At 48.3% G+C, this 23,111-nt stretch overlaps 1 protein-coding gene across 1 annotated transcript in view; it reads right to left on the bottom strand.

Annotated features, from left to right (window-relative positions):
- Positions 1-23,111, bottom strand: part of LOC307071716 (potassium voltage-gated channel subfamily KQT member 5-like) — a 78,309-nt gene that overhangs the window by 11,366 nt on the left and 43,832 nt on the right. Inside the window, exons 2-9 of the mRNA XM_079730780.1 lie at positions 17,987-18,077; positions 15,268-15,394; positions 10,556-10,731; positions 8,601-8,726; positions 7,758-7,868; positions 6,986-7,081; positions 6,067-6,161; positions 972-1,201 (exon numbers count right to left, since the gene is read on the bottom strand). Of these exons, the coding sequence (XP_079586906.1) occupies positions 972-1,201; positions 6,067-6,161; positions 6,986-7,081; positions 7,758-7,868; positions 8,601-8,726; positions 10,556-10,731; positions 15,268-15,394; positions 17,987-18,077 (1,052 nt within the window). The remainder of the gene's footprint in view (positions 1-971; positions 1,202-6,066; positions 6,162-6,985; positions 7,082-7,757; positions 7,869-8,600; positions 8,727-10,555; positions 10,732-15,267; positions 15,395-17,986; positions 18,078-23,111) is intronic.

Raw genomic sequence — 23,111 nt, 5'->3', positions numbered from 1 at the left:
CTTTCGTTACAGGACGTCTATCTCGATGTCGTCACCGCCGCCATTCCAGTCGCATGACTACTGTTAATCACGCTCAGAGTTAATAATAGTCCTGGGTCTCCATATCCGGCGCCGCAAGACTCTGATGGCGATGATGAACGGTCATAATCAAATAAATTAAAACGGTGCAGGGGGGAAGCAACGCAGGCCACCACCCCTCTCCACCCCCCCGTTGGTGGGGGAGAGTGATTGGCTCCACCCCCCCAATCCCTGTCGGACCCGCCCCCTACCGTCGGTGGTGGAGCGTGATTGGCTCCACCCCCCCAAATCCCTGTCGGACCCGCCCCCTACCGTCGGTGGTGGAGCGTGATTGGCTCCACCCCCCCAATCCCTGTCGGACCCGCCCCCTACCGTCGGTGGTGGAGCGTGATTGGCTCCATCCCCCCCCCACCAATCCCTGTAGGACCCGCCCCCTACCGTCGGTGGTGGAGCGTGATTGGCTCCACCCCCCCCAAATCCCTGTCGGACCCGCCCCCTACCATCGGTGGTGGAGCGTGATTGGCTCCACCCCCCCCCACCAATCCCTGTCGGACCCGCCCCCTACCGTCGGTGGTGGAGCGTGATTGGCTCCATCCCCCCCCCCACCAATCCCTGTCGGACCCGCCCCCTACCGTCGGTGGTGGAGCGTGATTGGCTCCATCCCCCCCCCACCAATCCCTGTCGGACCCGCCCCCTACCATCGGTGGTGGAGCGTGATTGGCTCCACCCCCTCCCCAATCCCTGTCGGACCCGCCCCCTACCGTCGGTGGTGGAGCGTGATTGGCTCCATCCCCCCCCCCACCAATCCCTGTCGGACCCGCCCCCTACCGTCGGTGGTGGAGCGTGATTGGCTCCACCCCCCCAATCCCTGTCGGACCCGCCCCCTACCGTCGGTGGTGGAGCGTGATTGGCTCCACCCCCCCCCACCAATCCCTGTCGGACCCGCCCCCTACCGTCGGTGGTGGAGCGTGATTGGCTCTTGAGGCGCAGAGAGGGCCGGAAGCGGGTGCGGTCGTTGAAGCTCCAGCTCTTCTGCACCTTGGCGGGGCTGCCCCCCTCGGCGGTGGCCGGTGGGGGGGTCTCGGCCACCGGGGAGCGCCGCTCGTTCACCGACTGCCGGCTCTTGATGCTCTGGCCACGGGGACTCGCCATACGCACGCGCTCCTTGAAGCTCAGCTTTTGGCTGAGGGGACGATGAAGAGGATGACAGTGATGAGGGGGATGACGGTGATGGTGAGGGGGATGATGATGAAGATGACACCGATGATGATGATGATGACACCGATGATGATGATGATGATGATGATGATGAGGATGACGACAGTGATGAGGATGATGATTATGGGGATGATGATTATGATGATGATGATGATGAGGGGGATGACAGTGATGGTGAGGGGGATGATGATGAAGATGACACCGATGATGATGACGATGATGATGATGAGGATGATGATGATGACACCAATGATGATGATGATGATGATGACCGTGATGAGGATGATGATTATGGTGATGATGATGATGATGATGACGATGATGATGATGATGATGATGACGATGATGATGGGGATGACGATGACGTCAGGGGAGAGATGAAGAGGTAGGATGACACGGAGAGAGAGAGAGAAAGGGAGAGAGAGAGATGTTAATGACAACAAATTCTCCACTCAAAGTAAACTAACAGGCAGGAGGGGTGTGGCTACGTCACAAATTAGTTGTTAGATGAGGAAAAAAATGGCAGTTGGTCAACAGGTTTAGTTCAGTTAGTCTCTCACTAGGTCAACGGCCAGATCTTCCTGGTCGTATAGAAAGGGTTGGGGAGGGTTGGGTGGTGTAAGAAAGGGATCAACATGCATCACTATAGCAACAGATACTCTATACACTACATGGCAACCACACGACAGGCGATGGAGCAACGGAGTCCTTCTGTGGTTGTGTGTGCTGTTAAAGCTAGGATGCTCATTTGGTGTTCTTCATAAGTACTGTCACTTGAACTCTCACTTGTTCAGAGTTCACCAAGACTCTTCATAGCGACCCTCCACCCCTCTTACGCACTTATTGTATCCTGGCACTTAATGTAGGCACTTATTGTATGTTGTACACCCTTGCACTTAAAAATAGTACATTGTGTAGTGCATTGTGTAGCGTCTTATCCTTGCTGTCTTTGTTGTATACGGGGAATGGGTGAACCTAGCAATTGTGCTTGGCACTTGTTACTATGAACATCCTTAATGTACCGACAGAGCTATATTGTTTCTCCTTCTTCTGACAAATGTAATTATGGTACGTCGTTTTGGATAAAAACGTCTGCTAAATGTCCTAAATGTAAACGCTCTCGTTTCCTTTTCTTTGGGTAACAGTGTTTTACTTTCAAGGAGGCAGTCAAGTCTCGCGTGAGTAAGTGTGTGGCTCATTGTAGATAAATATGAGATAGATAAGAGAAGCTAGGAAATCAATGAGTCAATGGTAATATTGGTGAATGGTATTTGCGGTTATTGCTTTGGAAGCGGGTGCTGAAGGTTGAGGTCCAGCATGAACCAAGTGAGACTCTGTTTGGACTTTTAACAGGGCATGACGTTACAATAAATATTCTCCACACAGCGGCGGTCTCCATCGCGAGGCGACAGGAATAAGTATTAATATTGGGCCGATTAAAACAACAAAACCCCTAAAAAAAGCGAATGTATTAATTAATATAAAAGACAGATATCCCATCCGAGAGCGGCTCCTCTCCACAGCCTTCTCAGATGAACCCATGCAGAGGATTAGTGAGCGTTCCTGGGGCGAGAGGTGCAACGCATGGTGCTGTACCAGTGAGTACCTATGTCTCCAAGCTGACGGCGTCCTCGGTAGCTTCTTGCTACTATGAACCTTACTAAAGGCAAGACAGAGACGGACGGGTTAGACGACTGGGCTGACGGGAACCGGATGCTCAACGTGTTGGGATGACAACATGGTGATCTGCTATCAGCCTTGGCCAGTGGAGGGTTAGTTTTTCCAGAGTTTTGGCGCTTACAATACCCCGCGGGTCACAAGCGATGAGGGATAAATGTGCCCTTCGTATGAAAGCTAAACAAGCGCCTCTACACCTAAAAAAAAAAAGCCTTGACCAAGTTCAAGTTGAATGCACACAACGCTAAATCATATGACTGATGGCTCTGTTGGGTCCTCAGACAGAGACAGGACCAGGGAACACTGGTTTTAATGTATCATGCATGTTATCTCTAGAACGCGCCACGGCCAGCTATGACACTTCCTTAGTAATCAAGGGATGAATAATCTCATCATTACTCATCTCTCTGAGGGACTCTCAAATCCTACTTGCCAATAACTCAATAACTGTCAATAACTCAAGCAATAACTGTCAATGTACGTGAATGTTGTGATTAATGATATGATGATAGCTACGGCTCTGTGATGGTCCTGTTTATGATATTTTATTCATGGGATTGTTCCGGGACTCTCTTCAGCGATACAGTTCTGCATCTCAATGAGACGAGTTCAGGTGGAATAAACACAATAAAACATTGATCCCGAACGTTCATTAGCCTATCAGCATGAATCTCCAACAGCCCCCTGACGAGCTGCGGAAGACCCTCGTATCGAGGTGTGTGATGATATGTGAGGCTCTCAGTGATCTCAGGGAGACAGGTTGCTGACAACTTAATTGTTCTTTTAATCATTTTGATTTACGATGAGCAAATATCCCACAGTGTGTGTGTGCGGGTGTGTCCGTGTGTATGTGTGTGCGTGTCTGTCTCTGTTTGTGTCTCTGTGTGTGTGTGTGTGTGTGTGTGTGTGTGTGTGTGTGTATGTGTGTGTGTGCGTGCGTGCGTTAATCTACTGTGCGTCACTGTGAAAAGATCATATATAACATCGCACAGTGGCCCCCCCCAAACTCTCTCCCTTTGTGGCCTTCCTCTGAATCGTTCTCACACCGCCTCGGCCAAAATCATTCATTACGCATCGAGCGATTAACTCTCTCCAGCGTTTAGACCCGAACACAAAAAACAATAACCACTGCAGGGTTAACATAGTACATCCCGCCTGAGCGGCGTGTTTTGCACACCGTCCTGATGAAACGCACACAGACTGGTAAAAGTCATGTGGTTATGTAAGACAAAGCCCTGACTGCGTGTGTTGTGCCGTCTTCGCGAGAGCGGAGATGGAGCAGAGAAGGCAAACGTATACACTGGGAAAGGCAGCAGTTACAGTGAGCGACTGTGTTAAGATCAGGCGTACGTTTCGCTACCTGTGGCGGTGAACAGTTTGTTCTCGAAGGGGTCAGAGCACCACACTTAGCAATCCCAGCAGCGGTACAGTTCACAAAGAGTCCAGATTGACAGAAGTACAGCTGGCTGTTTTGCTAAGCTAGATCCTTTTTTTTTCGTTTTTTCAAAAGAAAAGGCACAAGGAAGCGCATGTGAACCAATGCGTTTGTGTGTGCGTGTGTGTGTGTGTGTGTGAGCGTGTGTGTGTGTGTGTGTGTGTGAGCGTGTGTGTGTGTGTGTGTGTGTGAGCGTGTGTGTGTGTGTGTGTGTGAGCGCGTGTGTGTGTGTGTGTGTGTGTGTGTGTGTGTGTGTGTGTGTGTGTGTGTGTGTGTGTGTGTGTGTGTGTGTGTGTGTGTGCGTGCGTGCATGTGCGCGCGTGCGCATGTTAGTGTGCATGTGTGTATGTGTGTATACTTGCGTGCACGTGTCTGTGTATGTTTGTGGGTGGGTGCACGTATGTGCACGTGTGTGTGTGTGTGCTCGCGTGTGTGACCGTGCGTGCATACATGTGTTTGCGTGTGTGTGCGCACGTGTGTGCGTGCGTGCGTGTGCACGTGCGTGTGTGCGTGTGTGTATGTGTGTGCATGCCCAACAAACCTTGTCGTTGTCTCCCCCTGCTCCTTCCTTGGGTTGACGAGCGAGAGGGAAAGAGAAGAGAGAAGGAGAAATGATGCGCGCCATTTGCATTCGGTGACCTTCAAGTAATGGCCGTAACATTACTTACATCCAGACCAGCCCCGGTGGGTGGGCGGACCGACTGCATCCCTTACCACGGGATTCACATCATTCTCTATACGCCCGGGTGTGCGTCGACACGTATACACACTTAGCAGGTGCTAATCGTAACAATAGGCGGAAGAGGCAGCTCAAGAAACAAGTCACACTCGTGAGCAAACGGCCAGTGAAGGAAGCAGATGATTGGGGGATATAAACAATGAATGATTTATTCACACAATCTGCTGGTGCACTATGGGTAACTGGGGGTCCTGAGTCGGTTTGTTTGTGAGGGACTTTGTTTGTTAGTTTGTGACTGAGGTCAGGCTTGTATTTTGTATAGGGGGTCTCTGTAAACATCCTATACAGAGCATATCTTTTTCTGGTTGCTGCTTGAAAGACACCTGTGTTTTTTTTTGTTTGTGGTTGCGTGTGTGTGTGTGTGTGTGTGTGTGTGTGTGTGTGTGTGTCAGTGTGTGTGTGTGTTTGTGTATTATTGGCCAATTATGGGCTCACAAGAAAGTAAACTTTCCAAATAAATACTCCAGAGGAAAGAAAAAATAAGTCGAATCTGATGATAGATCTGGCTCATTTCTGATGATTACCATCATCCGAGACATGGCAAATAATGATGATTATAAAAATTACAGTCCACGCTGTCCTGATGTAAAAGCACACTCTGTCTATTTTAAGAGATGATAGTCTATTCACACTGCTCTGTGCTACACTATTGTTATATTCACAAATCGTCCTAATTTGTCTTTGCTCTTTAAGCAGCAGCAAAGAGGGCAGCCTTTTTGTTTTGTACTACCTTTTGATATTTCTATGCAACAGTTCAAAATAAAAAAATACACTTTTGGTGTGTAATAAGTTCTTATAGGTGGAAAAGCTTGAGACATGCCTCTCGTATAATATGATAAACTAACATATGGTTAAAAAACTAAACTTTAATCCTTTAAAACCCCCCCCCCCCAAAAAACACCTTATTGTTAAAAAAACGTCCAGAATAAAAGAGACACCCAAAAACAGGCCCCTCCTCTCGGACCACCTGGGTACGTACTTGCTTGGGCTGCAGGTGTGCAACGCCTTCAGGTGAGGCTTCCAGGTCGCTATGGAAACAGAGTTCTCGTCGGCTGCGTAGCTCCGCCACACACACTGTGGGCACGACACGCAGCACCACAGAAGAAGAGGACGACACAAACACAACACACAAAACGGAAAGCACCGCAGGTTAGTGGAAGCAATACGACAGGTGTAAGACAGGCATGTGACAAGTGAGTGGCAGGTGTGTGACAGGTGAGTGACAGGTGTGTGACTGGCGGAGGGAAGGGGGCGGAGCCTTGGTTTGGCTACCTGCCGTGTTAGTACAGGACGTTGTCATGATAATTTCAGGTCACTAGGGCCCGTTGTTATTGGTATGATTGGTGTATTTTTGTATTGTCGTAACTATAGGCTGAGAGCAGCGTGGGGACAGACGGATAGGAAGTGAACAGGAAGGGGACCGGACATTGACAGGATGTAGACAGGAAGTAGGGAATTTGTAAGGGAATTGTTGTTAATAGCGCCCAGGGCAACATTTGACTGGTATTCAGAAGGGGACCCTCACAGAATATATATATTTGAATGAATATTATAACTGTATCACAAGTCACATGCTTCTTTTGTGTTGAAAATATGGAAAACCATGGGAAACTTGAGTTCAAATAATGAATAAGTGAACAATTTCATAGATCTTCCTATACGCTACAGATAATAGTATAAGCTGCACAAGTCACATGCTTCTTTTGGGTTGAAAATATGGAAAGTCATGGGAATCTTGAGTTCAAATAATGAATAAGTGAACAATCTCATCGATTTTACTTTGCGCTACAGATAACAGTATACGCTGTCCGAGTGTTCAAAGGCTGGATGAACGGCGAGCGTGCGGTGTATTGTGCAGCCTGGAACCCGACCAGGGGTCCCTCAGTTGGGGGGCCCACCTGGATGAGGCAGGCCGCTGGGTTCCTCCGCTTCTCAAAGTGCTTCTGTCTGTGCTGCTCCTGGACCTTCAGCGCAAACCCCGAGCCGAGAATACCCTGGGAGGAGCACAGCTGGGTTAGACAGACAGACAGACAGACAGACAGACAGACAGACAGACAGGCTAAGACAGACCCGGAGCCGAGGATACCCTGGGAGGAGCACAGCTGGGTTACAGTACACGGCAGAGGCATTGACAGACAGACTCAAACAGACCTAGAAGACAGACAGACAGACAGACAGACAGACAGACAGACAGACAGACAGACAGACTGACAGACTGACAGACAGATCTGGACAAACAGAAAGCTGAAAATCACCGAAGGCTACACGTTTTTCTTTGAAATTAGAGATGCATTTAGGGCCGTAACCAAGGAGAATCGATTCATGTTGTCAAGCACTGGAAGGCTTTACCTTGTTGCTGACGATTTAACTGAGGTAAGGTAAAACGTCCTTCTCTCATATTCTTTTAATTGTATCTGGCTCATGGAGATATATAAATAGATGCGTGAATGTCATGAAATAAAGGGAGCAGTGGACGAAACACCAAACATTAAACATTCACAACTCAGTCACAGGAAGTGAGCAAAGATGTCCCCTGAGCTAGCCGGAGCTAGGCGTCTCGCTAACTGACAACAACAGGCGGGCAAACGGGGATCAAACCCACAACCCGATTTCAGCCGGGATCCGAAACAGAGGAAGCAAACAGATGGTGATGGTTTGAAAAGCACTCACGGCCGGCAGGGCGAAGAAGGAGATTCCCAGGAGGGCGAACCCCGCCGACAGCATGCGACCCGTCCACGTCTTGGGGGTCTTGTCTCCGTAGCCGATGGTCGTCAAGGTGATCTGGAGGGGGCCCAGCGACAAACAGTCAAAACCTCCTCAACTCAACCCGAGCATTGGGAAATGTCTGAGGACACAGGTATTTATACATAGAGCCGGTGGAACTATGAGCTGAGGGACAGACAGTAAGAAAACGGCAAGACGGACGTTAATGGAGACGAGACACCAAGCTGTGTAATGGGTCTGGTCTGAACACGCTAATCAAAAGGCGGGCCGACGGGCCGAGAATGCGTCACATTTCCCTCGGCGGGTCAATCAGCGCAAAACCGGCGTGATTAAAGTACGGTCAGTCGCAACCACGGATAATTATGCAATTTAGAGGGGAAAAGGCCGAGGGACGAGTGTATGCGTGTTTGTGTGACTGTGTGTGTGTACGTGGGTGCATGTGTTTGTATGTGTGTGTGTGTGTGTGTGTGTGTGTGTGTGCCGTGTGCGTGTGCCGAGTGCATGTGTGTGTGTGTACGTGCGTGCATGTGTTTGTATGTGTATGTGTATATATGTGTGTGTGTGTGTGTACGTGCGTGCATGTATGTGTATGTGTGTGTGTGTGCACTTGTATGTGCACTTTTGTGTGTGTGCACGTGTGTGTGCGTGCGCGTGTGTGTGCACGTGCGTGTGTGTGTGCATGTCTGTGTGTGCCCGTGTATAGACGCGTGTGCGCGTGTGTGTGCACGTGCACGAGGGCTGACCAGTGCAGAAAGGACAGCGGCGCCCCCCTCCCCATTCAGGACTCACCGTGCCCCACCACAGGGCGTCGGCGTAGGTGGCGAACTCCTTGTTGAACTTGTTCTCCACCAGGTACACCAGGAAGGAGGAGAAGATGAGGACTAGAAAGCCGATGTACCACGCCGTCACCAGCTCCTGTACGACGGGAAGGAGTGTCACCGCGTCGCCATGGAAACCCACAAGACCCCATGTAGGGACGACGTTCAGCGGGCCCTCGTGGCGGGGCGAGCGTCGGGCGCCGTAGTTCCATTAAAACAACACAGGCAGATGAAATAAAAAGGTAGCCGTCTCCTTCTTCTGGCTTGGGAGCTGCGTGCGGCAGGGAGTGATTGCTGTCCCGGCTCGAGTTGGGGCGCGACGGGGCTGTCACCGCGGAGGGGTTATTTAAACCTCAGACTAACAGAGCTGGCGTCTGCCCAGACTCCATCTCAGAGACGGGACAAGGGACAAGTGCAATTTGGGGTGGAGTGGATGCAACAGGGTCACTATTGAGGTGAATATGCTTCGTTTGGTACAGGGTGTTCTGGTTTGCTTTGTCTGGGCCTTAGAGAGGAGAGTGTGATGAGTTTCGTCTTATAAGGGAGGAGACAGCTCTACTGAGATCTATGATCTCCTGGTGTACCAGGAACTGCTGACGTTGGTTCCAGCGTAAGCAGGGATAATGGACATTTAGCGTTCAACTGATAGCCAGTAGGGTTACGGTGATAAACCGTAGAGTGATCAGTAGACGGACTTGAGAGTAATTACCAACCGCACGATAGAATAATCCCATGAAAGGGAAACCAAAAAGAAGGAATAACTGAAACCAAGCTTTTGATGAAGGTCAAAGATGTGTATCTGGGAATGCATCTATTCCAAGTTAGTTCCCAGTTACTATTGAAATTCTATTCTATTCTATTCATTTTTATATCTACATTGTAGATATACATTTGAGTAGTATATTCGAGACTATGCAGTGCTCTCTGAGTCTTATGAGGTGTTATTAGGTCACAGGCATCATCCAGGAGGGATAGAGAGAGCATGTGGCCCCGTTTGACTTCTCTTCAGGAGGGGCCCTTAATCCCTGGCACTGGCCCAGATAACCTGGGATCAGAACAGAGCCAGCAGAGGTGTCTGTCAGGAGGGAGAGATACTCACCGGCCTGAGGACTGGCTATACAAACAGACAGAGAAACACACAAACACACCTACGGACGTACCGATACACACACACCCACACATACGCACGCACAGACAGACAGCCATAGACACACCCTCACAAAAACACAGACACACACACACACACACACACACACACACACACACACACACACACACACACACACACACACACACACACACACACACACACACAAACAGGCCTCTATGAGGCAGCAATCACAAGGTCAGCTCACTGTTTAGTCAAAAAGGAAATCAATGTTTTTTTATTGCCAACTACAGTTTGTCTAATGGTTTAACAGCGCTTACCGAGACAGATGTCTGGATTATTGATGGTCATCAGATTTGTCTTATAATGGTCATGTAATATGTCAATAGATTTTTCTTAGTTTGATGAGGAATGTGGCCCAAGCACATAACATCTTTGTCAATACTTAAGTCAATACATATTTAATGGACCCATCTTTGAATGGTTTGTGTGCGTGTGTGTGTGTGTGTGCATCAGTACGTCTTTGTGTGTGCGTGCCTGTGTGTATCAGTACGTCTGTGTGCGCGAGAGAGTGAGTGAATGCGAGGCAGCGAGGGAGTGAGTGAGTGAGTGAGTGAGTGAGAGAGAGAGCGAGCGAGCGAGTGAGTGAGTGAGCGAGTGAGCGAGCGAGCGAGCGAGCATGTATGTGTGTGTAAGTCTGTGTCTATGTGTATGCCTGTATGCATCTATGTGTTTGCGTGTGTGTGTGTGTGTGTGTATGCACTCCATCAGGTGTGCGCGGTGTGTTTGTGTGGTGTGTGCGCGCCCCCCCCCCTTACCTTGCTGTGGGCGTACACCACCGAGCCCAGCAGCTTCCAGGTTCCCCCCCGGCGGTCCATGCGCACCATTCGCAGAATCTGCAGGAAGCGGAGGCTACGCAGCACAGAGGTGGCGAAGATGTTCCCCTGGCTGCCCGCCGAGACCACCGCCACGGACGCGATCAGCACGATGATGTCTGCAGGACCGCACGCAGCAACACACACACACACGCGCGCGCGCGCGCGCACACACACACGCAAACACCCACAACATCAGGCGAAGGGATGCGGCCCGTGGTGACTCTTTCTCTCTCTTTCTCTTTCTCCACCCCACACACACTGGACAATGTGAAATTGCGTAATATATATATATATTTTTTTTGTGTCTACCTCTGGCTCTTTTTTTATATGACATTTTACTTATGTGCAATGTTGCTCACTTTTTATTGACTTATTTGATATGCTTTCACGATTCGTCCATTTGTTGTTCATCAATTGTACAGTCTGTTGACTGACTTCGTGGGCTACTGGATACCTGAGTTTCTCCAAGGATATATCTATCTATCTATCTAACAACAGACAACCACACACAACACACAAAACGGTTAGCACCGAGGAACAATGTTCACCGCACAACAGATGAAACCAAATTGAATTCAACTCAGGGTCATGCATGCACGTACACACACATGCACAGGCACACAAACACGCACACACACACACACATACATACACAAAGACGCACGCACATACACATATACATACACAAAGACACGCAAACACACACACACACTCGTTCACATCGCATCCTTGTGCCTTTTCTTTTGAAAACACAAGATGAATATAAGCAGTGCATGGAGGGGTTGAGTCATTCTTAAGGCTCGAAGCCTCATCTTCCACTGTAAATATTGAAATATTCTGAATATATAATCTGCTGAAAAACAGTGTCAGCGTCATGTGATTATGTAGATCTGAAATAGAGCTGTGGGCATGAGCCACCTAATTGAATCACCGCGTTAGGTGAGAACAATCGTAATTGGCGTTCTCTACCTTGTATATGGGAGCGAAAGGTAATTAAAAAGATTAAATTGATGAATCACTTTTAATTTACCGTGACACGAGTCTCACCGCAGTGGCGAAACCTGAGCTTTCAAGTTGCATGAAAGTGTAATGTAAAAGTATATTTTGTACAGCATTTGGCACATTTTCCAAACGGCTGCCTTCCAACATTTCACATGTCATCAGGCATCCGACGCTTTTGCAACATTGGCTTTTTTCGGTGACACTCAAGCGAGCGTCTTCTGCACATCCACCAGGCACCAGCAGATAAAACGCGAGGCAAACCCAGCGTCTCTAATGACCCCCCCTGCTGACAGCTCCAATCCGCAGCACTGGGCCAACTACACCTCATTAATATTGATCTCTGCACGAGAGACGATGCTCTTCCTCCTCGCCTCGGGGGAGGAAGAGAGGGCCTTTTGATTCTCTGGCACTTCTTCTTTTTACCCTCTTTGACGACCCTTCAATTAGTCCAACAACAGCTACTGTCCGCCTTCTAATCCCTGCCCTCCCCTGTGTCCACACTGGGATAACGTACCCCCCGACACCCCCTTAGAACCACCCCGGAACCAGTCGCACCGCGGAGGGAGGCGGTCTGGCGAAGGAGAAGGAGGAGGAACCACCGCGCTCCACAGAAGAACAAGAGAGGTAGAACAGAATCGATTCTGTTTGTGCGGTGCATTGATTTGCTATAATCCTCACACGGAGCGGAGAGCGAGGGAATAAGTAATTTCCCCCGCGTGTGCGTGTTGAGCCGTGTAGAAGAAGAAAAAACTAAAGCATAATGCGAGCTGGCTCTGCAAAGCCGGGGATATTTCTCATTCGCAGACGGATGCGGAGACAGGGGAATTAAAGTGTCTCTGGTGTGTAAGGCGGGCTGCGGCCGCCGGGGCCTCGTTCTCTCCGTCTCTCTCCATCGCTGCTTCTGGTGAATCCATACTCGTACTCACCTAACATTCACGCCTTGTGCACACTACATGCGTCCGTCGGCGGATGGCCGAGGGCATGTCGGACGTATAGGGGACTAGTCTCTGTAGACGCATACTGCAGCCAATCAAATCGTTTTCTGCTACAAAGCCGATGTGCGGATATAAATACAAAAGACGACACAAACATCAGGTGACTAAAAACAACATCATACCATATTTCTTTAAAAGACATATAACGGCCGGATTTTTCCTGCTTCTTCCTGCTTGTTATTGCAAAATGGATCCAGGAAACGCGTGGAGTGTATTTGCATAACCGCGATCCGATTGGCCGACGGATCCGGCGCTGCCTGAAAAGTTGAACATTTCTCAACTTTTTGACGCAGGCCGCGGAGCCAAATGGACGGACGGACCCACAATGCATTTCGCGAGCGCCCCATGCAAAGTCAATGAGATCCGCCGACGGACGGAGGTAGTGTGGACAAGCCCTCACACTACATGCGTCCGTCGACGGATCTCGTTGATTTTGCAATGGGCGCTCTCAAAATGCATTGTGGGTCCGTCCATTCTGTCGGCCCCGTGGCCCGCCGTCAAAAGTTGAGAAATGTTCAACTTTTCGGGCAGCGACGGATCCGTCGGCCAATCGGATCCCGGTTATGCAAATACACTCCACGCGTTTCCTGGATCCATTTTCTATTTCATCTAATACAACCCGGGAAAACACATGGATACGGCTAAAAATACACATCCGTCGACGGACGCATGTAGTGTGACCGTAGGGTCAGAGGGACGTCCACCACCGACACGGGAGCGAGGCGGGGTGAAGGGTTTCAGATCCATTTAGTTTTCTTTTGAAGGCAGGTTCTCCTGAGCTCCGCATTGATCTCTCGTTCTGGAGACTAAACTGCAGCCTCTGGCGTATCGTTGGGTACGCTGAGATTTTATAAGGAGATCTGTCTCTCGGTTTGTTTGCATCTGGCTGCCAAAGTCTGTCTGGAAAACACAGACTCTCAAGGGGTGTAGTTGAAATCGTAAGGCGAGCCTTAAAACGAGTCAATGAGGGCTGGCTCGTTTTAGGAGTGAGATGGTTGGTACTGATAGTCGACCATGGGAGAGAAGGTGTATTTGGAGTGTGTGTGGATGATGGCTGGTTTAAGTCAGACTGGTTGGACTCTGGGGCCGTTTCTCAATACCAAGTACGCAAACTTCGGACTTCCGGACTACGAAGTTCGAACTTGGCAAGTTCGAACTTCCAAGTACAAACTTCCGAGGACTGGAGGACGCACTTGCTATTGGAACAGCAGCGGACTCGATGACGTCACCAACTCAGCTCGTCTGTTAACTGTGCTACGGCCTCATGTAGGACAATATACTACTGAACAATATAAACAAATGATATAAAACAAAACCCCAGCCTCTTTCATTTTAAAATAGTATGTAAAATATTTTAAATGAATGAGCCTACATTTTTGTTATATTTTTTAAATGTTCCTATATAGCCTATTATTATAGCTTACATACTAATATTTTAAGCATGCAATTTCAAATACTACGCTGCGAAATGCATTCTTGGAAATGTAACGGCCCCGAGCCCACACAAGTCACCTCCGATGCATCCTCGATGGAACGGCCAGGTTAAGAACACATCAAGAACACTTCCGGGTTGTTCGACTGTACTCGACATGATGCAAACTTTGAATTAGAACCGTACTTGATGACGTTTCACAAGAACGCAAGTACACAAGTGCAGAAAAGAACGCAAATTGAGAGACGGCTTGGGCCTTGGTGAGGCTGTGCACCTGTTGCGCACTGACTGATAAGTGTGCACAGGTTAAAGCAGCCATCACCACACACACTCAACATGAAACTCCATGTACCAGTTCCTTCAAACGACCAGAGGAGTACTAGATGGCTAGGTGTGCGTGTGTGTGTGTGTGTGTGTGTGTGTGTGTGTGTGTGTGTGTGTGTGTGTGTGTGTGTGTGTGTGTGTGTGTCCATGCATCTACACATGGTTTGATGCATGGATGAATAGTCTGTCTCTCTTTAAAAAAATAAAAAAATAACTACAGTCAACTGACGCATTGCAGTTCGGTTAAAAGGTTAAAAGAGAAACACACACACACACACACACACACAAACACACACAGGAAATCCACCATTCAATTTGGGGCCAGTGGAAGCATTTGGCCGTTTCTCACTCCACCATCACGCTACCGCTCCCAGGCCATTTAATAAGACACTTCCTGTGGAAGTGAAGCCTTTGAACCCTTCGTAATTGTGGGATGTGTAAAGCAAACCTCATTCATCAGTGGTGTCAGTTGTTTTGTTTTCCCTGCCCTCGAAGAGAGCATTGCAGCGCGAAGAAAATGTGGGACTGATGATATTCAAATGTATTCAAGAGACAAATCCCCTGCTTTGGCTAATTGGTTCCAGCCTCATCTCATTTATTATCTTAATCCAGCGCACGTGATACTTACCCGTGCGCTGGAATACACGCACGCATGCACGCACAATATCCATAGAATCAAGATGGCCAACACTCACCCATAGCCAAACCTATTCAACCTAAGATGCAACTCATAGTTAACAAATTCACTTAAGGATTAAGGACACCTGTGTAACTGTAATGTCACTTCTCTGTGTTGTGTTTGTGCTGTGTTGTGTGTCCATCATGTCCAAAATGGTTGAATGGAGTCAAATTCGTCAGGGCGAGATTCAAACGGGGGGACATGGGTACGAAAGACTCACCGATCACACAGAAGGGCTTCCTCGCGAAGCGCAGTCGGCCCTGCCATCCCCGGTAGCGACAGCAGCAGCCAGCGGACCAGATCCGGGCGATGTACTCCAAGCCGAACACTACGATCATCACAAACTCCTGCAGCAGAGTCAACCCAACGCTTGTGTTTCTTTCTGCCACAATCACAGACACATGACACTGATGAAGACAGGCTGTATGGAAGAAATGAATGACTATATTCTAAGGCAAACCATGATTATTATTAGGCCTATATATCTAATGGTAGAAAGCATCTAGAAGCACCTCTGAACTCTCATTTAGGACTTGGCACGGTGCCAGGGAGTCTGGGGTCAGAGCTGAGTTGGCTTCTCAGAGCTGAGAGCTGAGAAGCCAACACAATACCGGAGGCTATGGGGTCAAAGTGTACTGAGATCAAGCCCGGGGGTTAAGATTAGTGTCGCCGGCCACTCGTGGGAAGGAAGGTATGATTGATCGGCCATGGGGGGCCGTGGGCGGACACCTCACAAGAAACAGCGTTGTACGTGAGGATAAAAAAGAGGCCGGGATCTGTTGACCGGCAGTGCTTTGCAAACTACTTGACTTTGTTGTTGTCTTTTTAACGATAAAGTCTTTTTTGTCATACTTGCTCCGGACCCCTCGATTTCTTTTGCTCTCTTGATTAGTTGAAGTGATAGAACGCGGTTATTTTCTACCACAGCTGTTACCTACCGGTGTGAGCCGATTTGAATGATAATGGATTTGTTCTGCAGAGCATAAGTGATTTGAGTTTCTTCAATTGAACAACACAAGATGATAAGATAGTGAGCGCTTTGTTAACCCGCATATTGATTTAGCTCCCAGCGGTTATCGTGGCGTTAACTAGTGTGTGGGGAGGAATACGGCCTTTTACAAATCATTTCCTGATCTGTCTGTAATTGCTTGTTGCATTATTGTCTGTATTTTGGAATTGGCAAAACGCTGACACCTTCCTTGAGAAAAACCATCAAATTCTTTATTTGTTTTTGCTCACAGCTAGTTTACAATTCCACTATGGGCTGTGTTTTGTATGCAATTTCAATCATGTGCAATATTGCTATATTTTTATTGACTTTTACTGTTCATCACTGTCCATTTTGCTTTTTGTCAATTGTTGACTGACATCGTGAGCTACTGGATACCTGAGAGAGGCAGCATCCTTATAGTGCTGAAATATGTCAGACAACAACTCTGTGTGTGGCAGGTTGCGATTGTTCTGCTGACAGAGAGCACAAAATATAAACAGGGCTGACATATCTGCTGTGAAACATGCTTCATCATTTTACCGAATACAGCTGCATAACTCAGTCAGTCCAATGTGCCGAGTGAGCACTCTCTTCTCTTTTACACCTGCGGCCCGTCGGTACATCTTCACTTGTTATGGGCACCGTTTTTAGAAGGCAATGAACATTTTCGCTATTAAAACGAAAGGGGGATATTTTTTGAACACTTTCTGGCACTTGGATCGCATACATGATTCTCCACATTGGGATTCTGTTAATGTCAAGACGGCTTTAAAAGTCTTAATGCCTGTCTCACACTCTCAGGCTCTCCTGTAAACGCTGGCTGAGTCATCCTAGCCTCAGCCATCCACCACAGAAGCACTCTACGGCTCTTTGCCGCGTTAGATAACCACAGTCCAACCCAAGGTGTCAAATCAGTCACTGCACAAGAGCAGCACAAGGCCCAGACCCTGGCATTTCAAACAGGACCGTTTGAGACTCGTTGTGTCAAATTACTGCGGGGCTTTTCGATTCGTGACTGTGGGAGAGCCTTACAGGCTGAGAATTACTCACAAAGGAAACGACTGAAGACCGACAAACCAAATCCGGTTATGTTGAAAAAATGATACTGAGGACTGAGCCATTTTTCAAAATGTTTCACACTCTGACCGGTCTGACAGGCTTGTTATGTCCATCTTCAAATGTCCTCATTCATCATCAATTCTTTTTGGTTCGTTCGTTTTTCTGTGCGTTTAAATTGTTGATGGCGAAAGGAACGCCTCTGATGGTCTGACTGATTTGTTATGTCCATCATCAAACGTCATCACTCATCATCAATTCTATTTAGTTGTTTAGTTTTTCGGAGGGTTAAATTTGATTCGTCGATTCGTAAAGGAATGCCTCGGATGACGCAATGGCCCCAGCTGTGGCACCCAGAGTTGAGAAGTGCATACAGGCAGTCCGTCCGGTCATTAAAATGCATTTGAACGCTAATGAAGTATACACACCCGTTAACCCTTATTAGAAAATGATCAAACGCCGAACTACAAAGTGTAGAATCAACAACGTGATGGTGTTATAAGGGCGCAGGCGAAGCGTGTCATCTGCACCCTGTCAGCAGGCATGAGGTACACATCGGGATGTTTTCCTTCTTGTGTTCCTTACGTTTGCCTTTCTACAGAGTTGGGCCTGTTTGGAGCGATAGGGAGTTTGTGAGGGAGGGCTCCGAAGTTTACATTTACATTTAGGGGATTTTGCTGACGCTTTAATCCAAACGTTCACACACGGGTGGCAGAATCAACCACGCAGGGCGACAGCAAGCTCGTCAGGGGGAGTCAGGGTGAGGCGTCTTGCTCAGGGACACCTCGACACTCGGCCAGGGGGAGCCGAAGATTGAGCTAGCAACTTCCCGGTTACAAGTCAACCGGCTCTACCACCTGGGCTACCTCTGCCCCCCCCCCCCCTTTCTTACCAGGATGAGCAGACAGTAGGAGGAGAAGTCCTGGTGAGCCGGGATGGTGGAGAACACAGAGAGGACCAGGCAACTGAACACCAGGATGAACCTGAAACACAGGAAGAAGACACGCAGGAAGTCAAAACGGGAGCAAAGGATCGACCTAAAACACAGGAAGAAGACACGCAGGAAGCCAAAACATGAGCAGACCGGAAGACCCCAGAAGACTGATCTGTGAATACCTTTAAAGGAAACTTTAAAACATAACTATTCAGCGCAGAATTCTCTAAATCCATTTAATGTATTCCTTGATTTTTCTTGATTTTCATTGTATTGTTAAGCACCTGGTATTGCAATTGTTGCACGAAAGGCGCTATGTAAATAAAGTTTGATTGATTTGATTTCCGGAGCAGGTTCAGAGGCAGCTGCTGCAGCCTGTGGAACATGTGCAGCCAGTCATTCATGATATCATCATGATGTGTAATGAAAAAGCGATACAGATCACAGTGATTATTATCAACTGTTATGCGAGTTCCACAACATTTGCATAGCCAACATTCACACAATTAACACTTTCTCTCATCTCAAGGCCATATGTGCACATACTTCTACCCCCTGGCTCATCGAAGCCAAAGGTCAAGGAAAGGTTTTTGGTTTTCAGTTGTTGTCTTCCCAGCCCAGAGTTGGAATGAGCCCAGAGTTTCAACCCCGGCTGCATTCCAAACGCAAAACAGTTCATTGTATAGTTCCCATGTAAAAAAAAAAACTAAAACCAAAACGAGCCATGAGTTCACAGTAATGTTCCTCCTGTCTTTGAACCTGGGCGTGTGGTGGAAGAGAACCACCGACATGGGGCCACTCGATCAAAACGGAAAACCGACATCCTCCCCGTCATAGCACGGCCATTATTCCATTTCCTGAGATATCTGGTTATCCATGCTTGTTTGTGCTTCGTGATTCGCTCACGAAGCGCAAACAAGTGGGAACGCCGCCGCGGCTATCGGAAAAAAACCGACGACGGCATCGACCGTTTCCGAGGATTGACCTTCAGCACTCCTCCCACCATGAAGCAGGAGAGGGACGTGGGCCTTCATAATCATGTCACGCTATGGTTTTCCATCACATAAAAGACGAATGGGAGTTCAATGGAAAACACATAAAAAAAAGAAGAAATACGCATTATTGTCTGAAATCGGAGAATAGGGAAGTTGGAGTTATGGTGGTCCACCGTATTAAACGGTTAGAGCACATCTGTATCGAATCATCCCGGAGCTCCTTTAAAAGGGGACTGAATGGTTTACTGGCTGGGTGCTGCTTCTCAGTGGGGCTCGAGTACAAACCCCCCAAGGGCGGTGACCCTGCTACACATACACACACACACACACACACACACACACACACACACACACACACACACACACAGCCATCTATTACTCCTGGTCCGCTTACTCCCACCTGTGGTTCATGTAGAAGTTGTGAGCTTGGGCTAGAGAGGCTCTTCCCCTGAGAGTAAAACCGACATATTCAACCCTGTTCATCAGAATGACCACTCTGAAATACATCCGATCCGCGTTATGTCCTAACAACGGCCACGATGTGAAGAGATGGGCTGCCCCGCCGTGCGTTTGTGTTAGGTCATGCAACGACTTATTAAAAGGGATTCAGACACGAGATTAACAACGACAATGAATGCACCGCTAATAATGAGGTCCGTCAATAATGCAGCTTGTGATAATTCACCATGTCTTAAACTCTGTGTGTGCGTGCATGCGGGCGCGCGCGCGTGTGTGTGTGTGTGTATGTGTGTATATGTGCGTGTGCCTGTGTATGTGTACATGTGTGTGTGTGTTTGTGTGTGTGTGCGTCTGTGTGTGTGCATGTTTGCATTACACTGCTTGTGCGTGTGGGTGCCTATGTGTGTGCGTGCGTGTTTGTGTGTGTTCAAGTGTGTGCACGTGCGTGTGCGTGTGCACGTGCGCGTGTTCTTGTGCATGCGCGTTACCCTGCTTGCATTGCCCTGGGTGTGTGTGTGTGTGTGTGTGTGTGTGTGTGTGTGTGTGTAAGCGAGCGTCATAAACCGGGAGGAACTCAGCTCTGAGCGTCTCAGTGTGAGACGACGGCTCCCTAATCAACACGAGGATGGAATAGACCTTTTAAAAGGGGGGGGCAGCGTGAGGCCAGGGTGGGGACGACTAGCAGGCGTTGAACGGCCTATGAAAGGGGCGGGCACGTTAACGGCAGAGAGAAAGAGAGGGAGACAGAGGGAGAAGGAGAGAGAGGCGGTGGGGGTAACTACTCCATGGGTTAGGCTGTGCCCTGACCCTTGAGCAACCTCTGGAGAGCCAAAGTGGAGGTCAGTGTTTTCCACAGCTTCCGAGGGACGGTTATGTCATTATGTGTGTCGGGGCCCGATCGGCCACAGGGCGGTCAACATCGGTACAATTCCCTTTGTTTCCCGCCGTCTGAGGCACACTGAAGGCGTGATGTGTGGAGGAACCGGCAGCGTGGAGGGGGAAATGAAGCCTGACATATCCTCTACTCCAGTGTAAAATGGTGGAGAATACAGTTCTCCCTGACGTGCATTGTGGAGCTGTCATTTGAAACAAGGGTTGCCCTGTTTTTTAACGCAGCACACCTACATCGGCCAATCAGCCCGATCACTCCGGAGCTAGTCCTGCCATTTATTTAAAATTTCCGTTGAAAACGAAAGGCTGAGGTTGAGCGTTTGAGGACTCAACAGCAAAGCACACACTGGGTAGGAGGCTAGGTTGCGTGTCCTGTTGTTCCCAGCTCTGGGGATAACTCTTCTGTATCATCGCAGTGCTGGGAGATCGCCACACTGGCTCTGATAGAGGGAAATATGGAGATGCACAAGGAGAGAGAGAGAGAGAGAGAGAGAGAGAGAGAGAGAGAGAGAGAGAGAGAGAGAGAGAGCTGCAGAAGAAAGAGAGAGAGAGAGAGCTGCAGAAGAAAGAGAGAGAGAGAGAGAGAGAGAGAGAGAGCTGCAGAAGAAAAAGAGAGAGAGAGAGAGAGAGAAAGTAAGAGCGATTGTGGGCGCAAGAGAGAAATGCAGATGCACAAAGAGTGAGGGCGAGAGAGAGAGAGAGAGAGAGAGACATCTGTCCTTCCACCCACTCAAACACTAGAATGGCTTTGACACACACACATATAAAACACAGATATTCATTCTCTCACACACACACACACACAGACACACACATCCTTTCCCTCCCTCGCTCTCAGTCAAACACGCACATACACACACACTCACACACACACACACACACACACACACACACACACACACACACACACACACACACACACACACACACACAACACATAACTTTAAGAAGCCGTTAGTGTTGAACGGTTCTGCGATATTGCCTCCATCTTTCTGGAAAGAGAGTGGCGAAGTGAAACATCAGTTTTACATCATCTGTTATGCAGGGTCTTCACCGAGAAGGACTTACGTTTGATTATTTTGAGAACAACTGAATTATGATTATGAAGAATTTGAACTTTGTCCAGGCTTTCAATCTGTGCTTTGGGAGCCACAAGGTTTTCAGACTTGTATGATTTTTCTGACGCGTGATTACAGACTTCCTTCAAACCACAGGAATACCACGAAGATCTGCTGCTGATTTCCAATCAAAAAGTTGTTTAAAGTAAAAACCTGGTGTGTCGGCAATTCGCCATCAAATTCAACCAATCAAGGATGAGTGACAAGGCACAGCTGATGATGCCATGAAATCATTATTATCATCAAGGCGGCATCTGGCTCAGGAGGTAGAGCGGGTGGGCTGGTAACCAGAAGGTTGCTAGTTCCGTCCCCCGGCTACTCCTAGCGTCGTCGAGGTGTCCCTGAGCAAGGCGCCAAACCCTCACTGCTCCCGACGAGCTGGCTGTCGCCTTTATGATTGTGTGCCTGAATGGGTGAATGTCAAGCGCTTTGAGTGGCCACTGGTTAGAAAAGTGCTACATAAATTATTAGGTTTTACAGTTACTGTAAATAAACAGTACCTTACTGGCGAAACTGCTGCCAGTGCTTTACAGTAATTTGACGGTGAAAAGTTTAACAATGCACTCCTTCGATGCTATCCATGGTCCTGATCTTTGTGATCCCAAAAGTCGGTGGTTTGCATTGAGCTGAATGGATTGTGACGTCTTTAAATGATATTCAGTGGAGCGATAGTGTGACCGCTTGGCATTGGATCAGGCTTCACCCCATCCGTCTGCACACAGGTCAGTGGACGGAAGCCTGCGTGGGACCCAAAGGTCCTGGACAGCGTTCACGGCATTACTGTGGACAGAAGTGGCTGTGCAGTGCCATGTATGCTTGGGTTGAAGACATACAAAGACATTTAACATAGGTTGTTTTTTCATGTCTTATGATTTATGTAACAATAAGCTCAACAAACAGTGAGCAAAATAAGATCGATTCATGTTAACCTAGCGGAGATACGGTAAGATGGTAGTTTATTGATCCCAGACGGACACAAACACGTCTTACCCATAGTCATTAGACTGTGCAAATATCAATTTGAATATGAGTTTTAATCATGTTCTCAATATATCTGCTTTTATAAAATATCAAATTAACCCAACAGAGAGAGAGAGAGAGAGAGAGAGAGAGAGAGCAAGAGAGAGAGAATGCGAGAGTGGGTATAAAAAGATGAGAGAGACTCACCATCTTGAGCTGTCTAAAGCCACTTTGTAAGGCACTTCTCTGTGCTAAAGGAAGGGATCAGGAGAATGCTTCTGGGAAATGTCTACGAGTGAAGTCGACAGCAAATGGCATCTGAACAGGGCAGAGGAGACAAAGCCCATGATGCACCTGGGCTCTTTGAAATCCTGGGCCAGGACACTGCTCTGTATCATGTCAAGGGGTGATGGAGAACAGATCACGCTACACTCTCCTACACTACACACACACACACAGATACGCACACTAGCACACACACATGCCCGAAAGGCACACAAATGCACGTGATAAAAGTATATTGTTATACGAATCATTGTGCTGCCAGTTCATTTTTAACGATACAATTCCATTATTCATGGGGAAAAACAAAAGCTTTTCCTTGAATACATTGATTCTCTCTGCTGCACTGCTAACAATTCAGAAGAACAAACAGTCTGG

The sequence above is a fragment of the Pollachius pollachius genome (assembly GCF_949987615.1).
Source record: "Pollachius pollachius genome assembly, chromosome: 2".
Classification (NCBI taxonomy): domain Eukaryota; kingdom Metazoa; phylum Chordata; class Actinopteri; order Gadiformes; family Gadidae; genus Pollachius; species Pollachius pollachius.
This window is presented reverse-complemented; position numbering and strand designations above follow the sequence as displayed.